Genomic DNA, 14,097 nt, shown 5'->3' with positions numbered 1-14,097 from the left:
CATTGTTCTTTAAAAGTGAGCTACAATAATATCTTTCAACGTGAGGAATTTCGAAAAAATGTCAACTGGTTAATTTGTCATATAACACCTTTGATTTAAAACAAAAAAACAAAAATAAACCGAAAGCTATCTTGCCCTTTTCGACTTTCCGCTTATAATTGTGTTTCTTCAAAATCAAAAATTTCTTTTTTGTCTTGGTATTTGACAAGTAGGTTGTTGGAATATTAAGTGAATGGATATTAATTTGGTTTACCTTCGTTCAAGGTCACACGAATCAAATGTGTTAAAATAAAATGTGTACGGTGAGTTAGAAAAGGTTACCTTTCCTTGCTTTACCTGTTTAGAGGTAAAGATATAAACTAATAAACTATTCCTTCATGTTTTGTTTACTGAATGGGAAAAGACAAAATAATAATCACGAGTAAATTAGTTACATTATTCAGATTACTTTATTGTTTTTATAGATATCTGCATATCTTTATCTATAACACAATCTCAACCTAAAATAGCATCCAGAAGAAAGAAACTTTTGCAGAATACATATTTATGAGTTGTTACTGCTACACACAACTAAGAAACATGCGTAATATCATGAAGTGTTTTGGTGTGATAAAAAAAACCCAGCACATGTATCGGTATTTACCATAATAAAAACATTGGTACTAGTAATCAAATCTTCGTGATTATATGCAATTGTGCACTGGCCATGTTTGGCATGTTAAAAAAGTATTTTACCGGATTTTATATTACATGAAAATAATTCTGTAGACAGAACATGTATATTAAACGTTTTTGAAGAAGTATAAAATTTAAACTACAATTGAAACTATATATATATTATAGGCAAGTTGACAATGTTGAATATTTATTTTATTTTGCCTTTTTTTTCGAATTCTTATTCAAGGTATCAAAACGCTTTCTTCAAATATATAAATATAACATATATAGTATCAAAATAACAGTTATCTTATACACTATATACTATCATAATTCATTTTCAAAATTATATTCTCTTGTGACATCTATTATTCATTTTATTAGGATACCACTGTTACTGAACCTGGTGTTATGCAAGGAGGTCCACTATACGGTTATCAGTAGTAATAATGAATAATCATATGTGCAGTTATTGTCCATTTCCATGTACCTACATATGGCAGAACAATAAAAGAAATTAAAATTGGGATCAAATGTAGAACCCACCATTGATCTAAACAAGAGTTTTCCTGGTACGATTGTCTTGTGGTTTAAAGTATTGAATACCGTAAATGTTGTCTTTCGAAATGATGATCTTATTCGCTCAGTTTTCATTTTCACAACATCAAGGCAAATTAATCGGTCTTTACCGTAGCACTTTGTGCCATGAGCACTTGATCTGAAATCGGCAAAAAAAAGCACCTGCGAAATTGACCATTTTTTTCAAATCCGCAAAAAGATCACGAGACAAAAAACACACACATTGCTACCGTTAATTATTGGGTCGTTTGTATAAAGGCGAGTCACCAAGAAAATTAAATAGATAACAATGACATCAAATAATTCGGAAAGCGTTACATCGACCTTCAGCTCCTCCCGTGTCACCTATCATATAGAGGATAACACACGTGCAACCACAGGTAATTAAATGTTATACCACAGGTTAGTACATAGATTATAATATATCATTAAATTCTGCAGAACACCTGACATTTTCCAGATAATTATCCTTAAATCGACGTCCACCAAGATACATTACGTAATGATAAGACATGGTCCCTTCTCCGGTGACACCGCATATACTCTTATCTCGATACCATGAACACTCATACCGTCACAGACGTTAAACTTACCGTGAACTCGTAAGAAATCGGATTATTGAGCGAACATGGACGACACGCCTTAGTTTATATTTTGATGCATTTGTCAATAATTTATGACAATACCTGACTAAAAATGGCGTCCTTTCTGTGCAATTTATTTAACAAATCTCGTCTTTCTGGAATTTCTGTGTTAAAGAACAACTTAAGACTGTTTCACCAGTCGCCTTACCTGGTGGATATCCCTAACTGTTCTGTAGCCGAGTACGTAGGAAAGGGATTTACCAAATATGGGCAACTCACAGCGCTAGTAAGTCTTCTTTTTCTTACAATCGACAAACACAAATGCAACGTAAAGAATGTCTTATTTTCTATATCAAGTATATTTGTAGATATAAGCTGATTTGTTTTCCTCGATTGAGATTGGATTTTATATTGTAGTGACGTCCGTCCGTTCAACCTTCGTTTCAAAACTTGTTTATTTAACAATCATTTCAAAACTCTTTTTTCCCAATTTCAATTAATTATTCTTGTTGCCCGGATCGATGTGTGCAATGGGTCTTAATGTTGGAGGAAATTGGAGTACCTAGCGGGAACACGCGTAGTCGGACAGTTACTAAATTCCTTTACTCATCCGATCGGCAAACAACCTGGGCTGTTCTATCGCTATCCGATCACCTGTTTCGGCACAATAACTGAATTTCCCATTGGACAAACCTATACATGCATCTTTGCCAAAAGAGCCTGCTTGAGATCATTCTTAGGCACTGATACTCTTAATTGGACACTGGTTTCTGCGCGGCAAGCGCTCAACTCACCTTGGGACGACAACACTCGAAATTCATACAGAATGCCTTGTTACGGGAATGGCTTACTTAGTATTGTATTTCAGATCCGAAGTTCAAAGAAACGGTCACTATTTCTAAAAATAGAACAAATGGTTTCGGACACTAGCTTGAGTTCCCATGGGCCGATAACACTGGCACTTCACACAAAGGTCCTTATCGAAAGTGCTTTCTTAAGATTTTATTACCGAAAATCATAGAACAGAGTGACTGTTAATAAAAGTGGCACATTGTGTACCACAAAAATATTTCGGTATCAAAAATAAAACTCTCGAACAGTGCTCGGGAGACTAGAATGACTCCGGGATACCCAGGTCAATAGTTTAGTCCGTTTACCTTGTGTCTGTTATTTTTCATATGTAGGTGATACTTTTTGTTTTCATTCTTTAGGCTTTAGTAATTTTATAATTCAAATATATCAAATAAATACTGAGTATCTCTTAATTCGTGATCAATTTAATTTACAATTTATATTTAATAAATACTCTGATATATGTGCAACTGTGTGAATAACTTTGTAGTAGACATATTGATCGCCAATACGAGCCTTCAGTGAGTAAATGTCAGGTCAAACATTTTGGTTCCAAAAACGATCTATTACATTTCGGAAGTGTTTGATTTTCGTGGTATGAAAAAATACACGAAATATAAACCCAGAAAAAAGCGTTGCCTTTTGTCACGAGTGATAGTAAGAAATATTAGGTATATCAACGATGTTTTTGACATCAAAGCGAATAAGAACGCTACAGTATACAATATTTGTATTTTACAAGCGGATTTATTTGTTATTCGCCGTCCTAAAGTATGACAAAGGGCATTTAAAGGATCCCGGTGTATGTACCACTGCCCAAAACTATATCAATGCTTTTGAAACTGTACTCTAGCTTTGATCAATCATTTCTGAAAAGAAAAACATAGCTTGCATGACTTTTATGAGAGATACTAAAGATGAAATAAACAAAATATAATCAACAAAAGTCTGAATGTCAATTAACGACTTGCATATGTAATCATTAATCTGATAGAGTTAAAATATGAAATAACGCAGAAACACTAATTATTAATTATTCCCTAGATAATAGTTTACTTTACTAGAAGATATTGTATATTGTGAAATATACACAATGAAAATATTAAATATAAGATATATACCATATTTTCAAGTTCGTGTATGCTTTTAAAGGATATATCATTTTCAAGAGATACCTAAGGTTTTAAATATATGATTATTTTGGTCCGATTTTAAATACATATATTCTCTTTTAAAACATGATGTATAATTTAAAAACTTTGAATTTTAATACTTTCAAAATACAGCATATAGCCTTGTTACAATACGTATTTGAAACGTTGACACTTTTCTCCTCTTTTTAAGGAATTTCCCCGAAAAACTTAAGGCAATAACTATATTATAGAGACCTGTTTTGAGTTGTTGGTCTGGGAAATCATAACAAGGATTATTTTGCATACTTTAATATTCAATTATTTTACTAAAACCTTGAGAATAATACATTTTACATATTTCAACACAGATAGATGGGAAAACCGGAAGTAAAACAACATTTGCTGACCTTGAAGGCCAAATTAATAAAACCACGGCTGGGTTCCAAAGCATCGGACTGACTAAATCAGATGTCGTCTGCCTGTTTGGCACGAACGCCAATGAATTCGTCCACACCTTATGTGGTGTAACGTCGGCGGGAGGAATCCTAACAATTGCCAACTCACAACTCACTTCCGGTAGGTCACAAGTAAAAAACGAACCGGCTTTGAGTTAGTTCCTCCGGGTACGTGTCGGTGTATAGTTTTTTTTTGTCAGCTTCATACACTGTTGTTACACTATTAGTAATTACAATTATAGCGATTACCAAACTGTCTCCAATTGTGATATTGAGGAAATACTTTAGTTGAAATATTGCAAAGAAAACAGTCAAAGTTAGCTATCAATAGTGCTACCACGTGCACGTTTCTTTTGATCACAGATTTTCAATACTTATGTTCCTGTTAAATTCATGTGGTATTTTTCTTTATTTGTACAAAATTACCCTAGGTTCAATGAGTGACAACATTTTGAAATGACCCCCTGTATGTTAGAGAAAAAGAATAATTTTAACAGAGACCAAAACCGGTAGCGCAGTCATCCTCGATACTCATGGCACGCAGGATTACTTTATAAACTTAAACAATATGGCATCTCAGGCAATATCTTGAAATGGATTTCAGACTATCTTTCGAATAGATAACAAGCAGTATATATCAACGTATCCGTATCTTCAGTTAAAAACAGCACCGCAGGTGTACCTCAAGGATCTGTACTAGGACCACTATTATTTCTGATATCTATAAATGATATTTCAAAAGAACTCACTTCAGTAACACGCTTATTTGCGGATGACACTTCACTGTCATATTCATCCCCTAATCTTATTGATAAAGAATCTGAAAGAAACTCTGACCTGAATATAATAGAAAAATGGTCGAAAGACAAAAACAGAAAATCATGATAGTGTCACTTTCAAATCAACCCTTTCATCCTCAATTTTTCTTTAATAATACTGATATGCAAATAACTGAAAATCATAAACACAGTGCCGTAACATTAAGCGGTGATTTACTTTTATGATTTGGATGTGTTCACTACAAAACATGCACTTTTCATTATACGCATGTATTAATTTCTCCTACCCATGTACAACTGCTATCGGTCTACCGTACGCAGCTTTACAATCTAATATAAAACAATAGACTTATCCCTACTGATTATGCTATGTGGGTGGGCATTTTCCACGAAGACGGACAAGTGGAAACGGATTTCAACAGCAAGGAAGGAATGTCAAGGAGAAAGTGCAACAATGTACGGGGTGTAAAGGACAATAGACAAACTGAAGGTGTGTGAAAAGCGATTAGTTTATCACAAGCTCCGTCTTCGTGGAAAATGAACACTCACGTGGCTCACAATCTAGATGAAAACAAATTATATTATGCAATAAAACGTATGTTAGCTGCGTCCATTATTTTTCGAAAAATATCTCCATCTCTTCTTTGACCCCTCTCTTAACTACAATTCTTTCTTGTCATATGTATATTTAAGTAGCTCTAACATTGTGTGATATGTATTGTAATCAATTATATTTTTGTCGAAAAAGATTTGGCAACGTGTGTTCAATTCGTTTGCAAAATCTGTTTATTTGCAATTAAATATGTTTGAATCAAAATCCTCGATACTCCATGGGTTACGCTCAATTTTGCTCTTTGTAGAGAGCGAAAGTAAGCGTAACCCCTGGAGTATCGAGGATGTAGTGCAGTGGGTAAGATCTTAATTTAATATAAGATGGATCTCGTAGCGGCCATTTGTTATGGAAAAAGAATATTGTGATTTTCTTTTTTCTTTATTACTCTTTGCTATAATAAATGGGAATGACGCTCCCAGTTTTTTTTTATTCGCCTACTGTTAATAGTTTATAAATGTATATATCGAGGTATATTCGTGCATTAATTTGCGAAAAAGTTTACGATTAAAATGGCTCACCAGTATTTGTTCAGACATAGATATGTAAGGAATACAGAACAACATTTGTACCTTACTAAACTTCAAATAATCACGGATATGTCATTAAAAAAAGCGATTCCAGAAATATATGTTTTCAGGGATAAAAAAGTTAACATTATCTGTTATATTGTTTGTAAACGTGTACAAAGTGACTGCAGTAAGAAGATTTGTCTGTTGTAGTGGAACTATCGCACCAGCTTGTAGAGACTAACACCCGGTATATAGTCACCACGCCCGACTGTGCTTCTCGGGCCAGGGGCGCTGCTACTCTCTGTCCCAACATCCGGGTAAGTGTTTTTAATATATTTATAAAATGGTCACGTGTGATAGATACCACTTATTCTCTGTCAAGTGACAAACTACTCCGGCAGGCATGACTTTTCGGACCGTGGGAATTGTACATTTGTGCCAGTATGTTCTTTGTAATTGTTTGCTATAGTCATTATTTACATTTCTAGATTTCTAATGCACTCCGAAAAGTCTGGACAGGAAACTCTACAATTTATAAGTTCAATTGGAAAATTTCCTATGCTTCTTTTCGTTGTAATAAAATCGTTTTCGCTAACAGGCCGAAAAAGGAGTTAAAAACCATAAAGAATGTCTTCTGAAACCATTTCAAACCTGAACTGATCTGTATTTTCAGGAAACAATAGTAATAGGTGAAGCGGAGGGTTGTCGCCCTTTCCATACACTCCAGACAGTCCGGGACCTCATAAAGAACGTTGATGTGAATCCCAAAGAAGATATAGCCTTGATGCCTTACTCCAGCGGAACGACAGGACTCCCCAAGGGAGTGCAGCTTACCCATCACAATCTCGTGTCACAGCTGTCACAGCTAAGGTTATCCTCGATAATCCAGGGGTTACGCTCACTTTCGCTTTCTGTCATAACAAAAATTGAAGACACGCGGCTAGCTATTTGATTAGTCTCAGGGGTAAAAAGCGTGACCAATCGCTAAGGCTGATATATGTCCTTTGAAAATTACAGAGAAGCAACAACCGACTTCAAAGCCAGTCTATTTTACCGTTACGCGACCGCGAGATTCTTATGATGTTCATCAAAGGATCAAACTAGTCTTCTTGTCTCATCCACAAGGTAATGCACACTGAGCCTTCAATTTTGCTATGACATTTTTCAGGGGTGCAAAACGTGAAAATGAGCGTATCTGTTTAATCTGTAAGAACGAATTAAGATTGTTACAGTGAGATTGTGTAACACCTAATTCTTATTCGGGTATTATTTAACAATTGCTACATGTGCCATAAATTATGCCTGGCGGACGAAATTGGACATCAACTTTAACACAGACCTAGATTTCTCATCATTTCAAACATTTACCATCCCGGTGTTTTTACAAGTAACTTTTTTTTCTCGAAATATTACTTAAGTATAATATAGCATTTTTTTTCCCCATTTCATTGCAGGCACCATACCATACTTCCGTTTATTGCCGGAAGTGACGTATCTATAAATCCGTTACCCATGGTACACATAGCTGGGATGATGATAGGATTACTAAACCCTCTAGCTCAAGGCGCATGCGTCGTGATTCTACCAAGATTCGAACCGGAACCTTATTTATCGGCTATAGAGACTTACATGGTAAGAGAAATAATAACAATAATAAAGCTGGGTTTAGAACGTTGTTTTGATAAATGTAAACTAGATGTGGTCACTAAGTTGTTACCTAATCTCGCACGAAATGTTTTGTAAACACGAGATTCTCCCCTGTACCTTTTCTGTAAAAAGATCCATATACATGAAATAATCACTAGCAATTTGAAGGAAGGGGCGCTTATTTAAAAATTCAGAAAGTCAAAGCAGAAAGGAACATGATAATGTATTCCTGCATTATGTAGCTATTTTGTCTATTTTCGACTTATCCGAGGTGATAAATGTTAAAAAAAACATCAAGATATAAATGTCGAGAGAGTATTTTATATCTGTCATATGAATATGATGCTCTGATACTGATGTATGGTCGGATGCCATGTACTGTAATAGGAAGAAAGATCAATGATAAATAGTTAATTAAAGAACGGAGCCCACTCGGGAGCACTCGCCACAGAAAACACCGACAAGGGAATTCGCACTCAAAATCGTTAAAACTAGCGCAAAATATGAACAAAGCAAATTTTAACATGGAGATACTTTAGTTTTGGCTACAACAAATCAATTATTTTCAGACCAGTATTTCAAAAAAATAGTGCCAGTAGGACTAGCCACAGGGTTACTGTACTAAAAACCAAATCGAGTAAAACATTTGGGTGGAAAATGAACATTTTTAATTTAATTAGCAGAAAATATATCATTGACTTAGGAAATAACTAAATGTTGTTTTTACAGGGAACGTTTTCGCTCATTGCTCCTCCTCTGGTGAACTTCTTTGCCAAGCATCCCCTGGTGGACAAGTACGATTTATCGACTCTACACACCCCTTACTCAGGGGCGGCAACTCTGTCTCGGTCTCTCACGGAACAGATGGTGGAGCGACTCCATATCACCAGCATCAGACAGGGTACACGCCATGTTATCGTCAGATGCCTGCAGAATCGGGGATTTTTTTCCGTGTTTTCTATAAGAGGACATTGAAGAAAACCAACCGTTTAGAATGTTCACTTTTCTTTTCACTCTTAACTTCGTTTTCATTGCTGTCTTCATCTTACCTTTCGGGGATGCAAAACACTCCATAAAACGAAAGTAGATTTAAACAGGTATCAGTGGACGTAATGCTATGGGACAGTAAAGAATTGCACCTGTGCAATCGCTTATGTATATAACATATAAACTTTATTTGTTTTACAACAATTTTCAAACAAGATATTTCAACTGATATTAATCGATCTTGTTGGTCCGGAAGTTAGCGCGCGGGGGGTCTTATTGTGGGAGGAAATCGGAGTACCCGGAAAAAATCCACGTAGTCGGGCAGGTGACCCCATACCTTATCACGTCCGATCGGGGAATCGAACCCCGGCCGCTTTGGTGAAAGGCAAGTGCGCTATTCACTGCACCAACCGACCACCTAACTGTGGTATTATTGTACAGACGCCTAGACAAAACATGATCACATTGTTTAAGGATCTCATTACCACTACAAAAAACTGTAACGAATACTGGAAACTGTTTTCTCCGGCAGGATTATAGCTTTGATAAATCATTTATGAAAAGAAAATTATACCTCATAATAAAGACGTTGAAAAAAAAAAAAAAAAAGTGTTATGAGTGTAAATATCAGCATGCCTTCACCGGAATTCGAACCCTGTACCCCAGATTGTTATAATTGAAGTGCCCTTGTCTAACTGTGCTACTATTATTTTTTAAACGGAAGTTAAGGGGGGAATACTGTTTATAGGAAAATCCACAGTGTAGTGGGACAGGCATCTTTAAGTATGTCTTTTTGTTATTATTATATTAAAGGTTATGGTATGTCCGAAACTACGGGGGCGACACATACGGATCCACGAGATGGCTGGAAATACGGTTCTATAGGCAAGCCTGTCCCTAACACTCAATGCAAGGTAAAGTATGGTTGTAAAGGCAAACATATCCAAAACACATAATGCAAATTAATTACGCTTATATAGACAAAATGTCTTATAGACTATTATAATCTATATTGCCTTTGTGCTAAAGACAGAGAAATTGCCGTTTGAGAGGGGAGAGTTCCTAGTCTAAATCTTATAGGAGTGCTTCTCTGTCTCCCATACTTTACTGTCCTAAAAATACTTGTCACGGTTTTAGCCCATGTACTGATGGTACGTTATGGTGACAGAAAAAAAAACCTGTGTAAGATGTATTTTCCTGGACAGGGATGCCTCATAGTGAGATGCCAAGTGTTTGGTAACTTGTGAACCTTTCCGCCTGGTTAAGCTCCCCTTTCTCCAACTTTTCAATGCATTGTCTCTCGTTTTACCTGTTGACGATATATTTGTCATCCTCTAGGGTATAATTTCAATACTTTAATGTGTATAAATATATGTGTGTAATAGTAATAAGTGTATTTCCACAGATCGTGTGCCTGGAGACGGGAAACCCCTTGGGAGCGGACGAAGTAGGAGAGATCATGTGTAAAGGGCCACAGGTGATGAAGGGCTACCTTAACAACATGGCTGCCACCAGGGAAACCATAACAACCGACGGCTGGATAAAGACAGGTAACATGTCAAAGGTCAAGGACACACGGACAATGCCAATAATAGTATTCTGTTAATTTTGTCACAGTTTCACTACCGTGATTGTTTCTTTTTAAGTGTTCTGTCGTGTTATCCTTATCTACCATCATGCACAGAACTGTCTCCTTTCCGTACCTGTTTATGATTCCTTTTTCTCTCACCCTTCACAGGCGTGTCTCCCGTTTTAGCCGGGAAAGAACAGCTTGTCACCCCCCTAGGGGGAGATAGCCTCGTGCCGATCAGCACGTGTTTAGTTGTGACGTCATTAAAATGCGTTACCGGTAATTGTGACGTCATCAAAAGTGAATGACGACATTCATACCCCACATGTGTTTTTGTTTACACTACTGTCGGTGGAGTTTTGACTGAAATAATAGGATGGGAGAAAAACAATCATCCCCTATCTTCAGGGTGTGACAAAGAAATCTCCAACCCTCGGGGTGATCTTTTTGGTTGTATAACCCTCGGCAGAGCCTCGGGTTAGGCAACCAAAAAAATCTCCCCTCGGGTTGGAGATTTCTCTATCACACCCTCAAGGTAGGGGAAGATTCTATTGTTCACTGCCCTGGGAAGGATTTCTCTCATCTATCAGGGTATGGCATATAGCTCGTAAGAAACTCACAATACCATATTGTCATGGAAACGATGAAATATGACGTCACAATAAGATGTTTATAGAAGATGTCTTGTGCTAATCAAGATAAAAACATATCACAAATGCTGAAAACCATAGCTTTCAAATATTGATAGGATGGAAGAAGGTGTTAACCTCTTCGCTGAGGGTATACCAGAGATATGTCTATCATCGGGATGAGATTTTGTAATTTTAGTCCTCGACTTGAAGCAAGCTTCGTGTTATACAGTCACAAAATGCATCCCTCGAGTTTAGATTTCCCTGTTATACTCTCCCGATAGGGGAACGATCTATTACTCTGTTTATAACTTCCCTTTTCCAGGTGATATTGGTTATTATGACAAGGATGGTCACTACTTTGTGGTTGACAGACTGAAGGATATCATCAAATACAAAGGTTACCAGGTAATAAAATTAAAAATTGTCACAACTTCTGTTTGGATATCACAGATTAACTGACAAGATAATAATTAGTTATACTTATACTTATATCTTGCAAATTATTGTGTGCTTGTAATTTGAAAGAAAATGGGTCTTAATGTAAGCTGCATAACTTGTGTCCAATCTTGTTGCTTATGAGCAGTAAAATTATGTTTTAACTGGATCATGGGATGAAACATTGCAAAACAATATCATAGTTATTTCCCCTTACCTGTATTATTTATATCACTTCAAAACTTTCTTCTGTAGGAGTTCGCGCCCTTTTCACACAAAGACAATTTAGTATTCGGGATTTCCCGGACTTTCCTTTAATTAACAAGTTATTTGATGACATGTTTGTAAAACAATAATTAAATACAAATACAGAAACTATAGATGAAAGAATGTAAAAAAGTACGTTTTTCTGTTTACCAGATCTCCCCGACATATCTAGAATCGATTCTGACGTCACATCCGGCAGTGATGGAGTCGGCAATCGTTGGCATACCATGTGACGAGTTGGGCGAGGTACCACGGGCATATGTGGTAACAAGGTCACATGTTACCGCTCAGGAACTGATCCAACACGTAAACGGTATGGACTATCTTTATTTGTTTTTCGTAGTAGGGGTAATTACAATAGAAAACACCTGATATTTTTATGTGACGTCACTGAAGTATCTTTTAAATAAAAAAAAAAAAAAGGAACATTGCAAATACCCTTATGCTGACCTGTGGCGTTCTCGTTCTGACATTGTAACATCCTCATTCTTAATCTCTGGCGTCCTATTCCTGACATTGTGACGTCCTCATGGTGACCTTGTGTCACCCTCACGCTGGACTTGTGACGCCCTCACGCTCACCTTGTGATCCTTCAATCTTGTAAATCCCTTCCTTGATATTATTCAAAGGCAACTCTATCTTGTACTACTGTGTAAGCTGTTTACCTGTCTGAATTTGACTGAAGTATGTAACTGAAGGTTCGCAACCTGGAAAATAACATCTTTCTTGTTTATAATTTCAGACCAAGTGTCGCCCTTTAAAAGACTTCGTGGAGGCGTTGAATTTGTACGGGAAATCCCAAAGTTACCGAGCGGTAAAATTTTACGACGAAAAATCAGGGACGATATATCGAAGAAGACAACAATCATTAAAAAGATGAAGATGTAAAGACAGCTTCAGCAGGAAGGGCTGAGAGACAAGAAATATCTTAATATGAAAGGATGAAGTTCCTCTTTTTTCAGCTTACGTCTCCACCATTAATGTTTGCCTGTGGTCATATCAGCGACAGATAAACATTGTGTATCAACAGCCTAACTCCAGGTCTTTATCTACAAAATATTCGATAGAAAGACTTACTCAGCCACTTTCCCTCTCTTCAGTGTTGGAGAAAATGTATTCTTCGTCAAATTTTTACCAATGAACTGTTAGAAATAGTTCTTGTTAGAGAAGAGTATTTTATGACTACCACCTCTGCATTGTTGGAACAACTTCTTAGTTTGGACATTTTGTTTCTCAGCAAAATTAGAGAAAATCTTACCTTCGAACTTTATACATCTTCCATTTTAGAGAAAGGTCTGTTACTTTTAGCTTTTACCTCTCAAAGCTTGGACTCTGTTTAGCATTTTTCTCAAATATGTTTTTTTTCTTATCTTTTTATCTTCGAAAATCAGGTGAAAAGTTTTACACGTGTATATTCTACCTTTGTTATATTAGACTGTCTACCTCTGCAAGTTATAAAAAATATCTGATTTTTCCACAACAATCCGATGCTATGACAGAGGGAATTCTACGATGGTTTATTAGGTAAGCAGTATCAGAAATACCCATCCTATGATTGTCTACCTCAAAAGGGTCAGAGTAAAGTTTCCTCTCATAAAAATTGTAATTATGAAAGATGTGCATGTATTTATGAATGGTAAACAATGTTTAACCACACATGTTTTGTTATGTTAGAAATTTAAAAATAAATCTTGATTGAAAATGGTTTTATGTACGACATTCATTTAGAGCACTTTCAGCAGAATATATGGGCAATGATACACAGACGGCACGAGTGTGTTTTGCGCCTATGGATACATTTCAAGAGGGATTCTGAGACATCAGATTGACACAAATGTGTGGGATTGTATTTATCAAATACCAGCATTAACTCGTTTTAATATTCAATTTTATTGAACTCGAATCAAACAACGACGGCGGACAAAACGACGTCGTGGACGGAATAATGGCGTCACGTTTCTATAGCATTAAGTGAACTTAAATGTTCGGAACATATTTCTGTTTGAATTTGTCGGTGTGATCAAAGGATAACAACCGAGGAGTACAAACTCAGTTACAGTTTTTCCCTTTAAATTGCTGATGGCATATTTATGCATACTTTTTTCCTTTTTCATACCGGAGAGTTCTGTAATAAGTCAATGATTAAAGTACTAGATACAACACGATAACGTTTTTGCTTTTTTGTAAGCATGCGTAGCATCAAAATCCTAATGTTCTAGTCTGGGTAGATTTATACATAAAAGGGGGCCTTGTTGACCGAATGGTTTAGATGTCTGAAATCTACGATCCCCAGCACTCTCCAACAAGGGGCTGTCGCTAGGTACTGGCCAAAGGTCAGGGGTTTGCTCCGGGTATTCCGGTTTTCCGCCAGCACCAAAACCGGGTACGCCCTTAAATG

At 36.4% G+C, this 14,097-nt stretch overlaps 1 protein-coding gene across 1 annotated transcript; it reads left to right on the top strand.

Moving 5' to 3' along the window:
- The first annotated feature begins 1,846 nt into the window (after positions 1-1,846).
- On the top strand, positions 1,847-13,721 carry LOC110451121 (probable 4-coumarate--CoA ligase 1). Its single transcript, XM_021498982.1, has 11 exons — positions 1,847-2,106; positions 4,174-4,381; positions 6,372-6,478; positions 6,835-7,031; positions 7,616-7,793; positions 8,538-8,709; positions 9,609-9,709; positions 10,201-10,345; positions 11,320-11,402; positions 11,853-12,012; positions 12,442-13,721. The coding sequence occupies exons 1-11, from the start codon at positions 1,933-1,935 to the stop codon at positions 12,585-12,587; spliced, it is 1,671 nt and encodes a 556-aa protein (XP_021354657.1). The 5' UTR covers positions 1,847-1,932; the 3' UTR covers positions 12,588-13,721.
- The last annotated feature ends 376 nt before the right edge of the window (positions 13,722-14,097 follow it).

Source organism: Mizuhopecten yessoensis, unplaced genomic scaffold (genome assembly GCF_002113885.1).
Source record: "Mizuhopecten yessoensis strain PY_sf001 unplaced genomic scaffold, ASM211388v2 scaffold5803, whole genome shotgun sequence".
In the NCBI taxonomy this organism is placed as follows: Eukaryota; Metazoa; Mollusca; class Bivalvia; order Pectinida; family Pectinidae; genus Mizuhopecten; species Mizuhopecten yessoensis.
Note: the sequence above shows the minus strand (reverse complement) of the source record. Positions and strands in the feature narration are given on the sequence as shown.

Excerpts from the sequence above, each read along its gene's own strand:
- LOC110451121 (XM_021498982.1), top strand. The coding sequence starts at position 1,933 with ATGGCGTCCTTTCTGTGCAATTTATTTAACAAATCTCGTCTTTCTGGA. Across the intron at positions 6,479-6,834 it reads CTCTCTGTCCCAACATCCGG|GAAACAATAGTAATAGGTGA; the intron begins GTAAGTGTTTTT and ends CTGTATTTTCAG. Across the intron at positions 9,710-10,200 it reads TCCCTAACACTCAATGCAAG|ATCGTGTGCCTGGAGACGGG; the intron begins GTAAAGTATGGT and ends GTATTTCCACAG.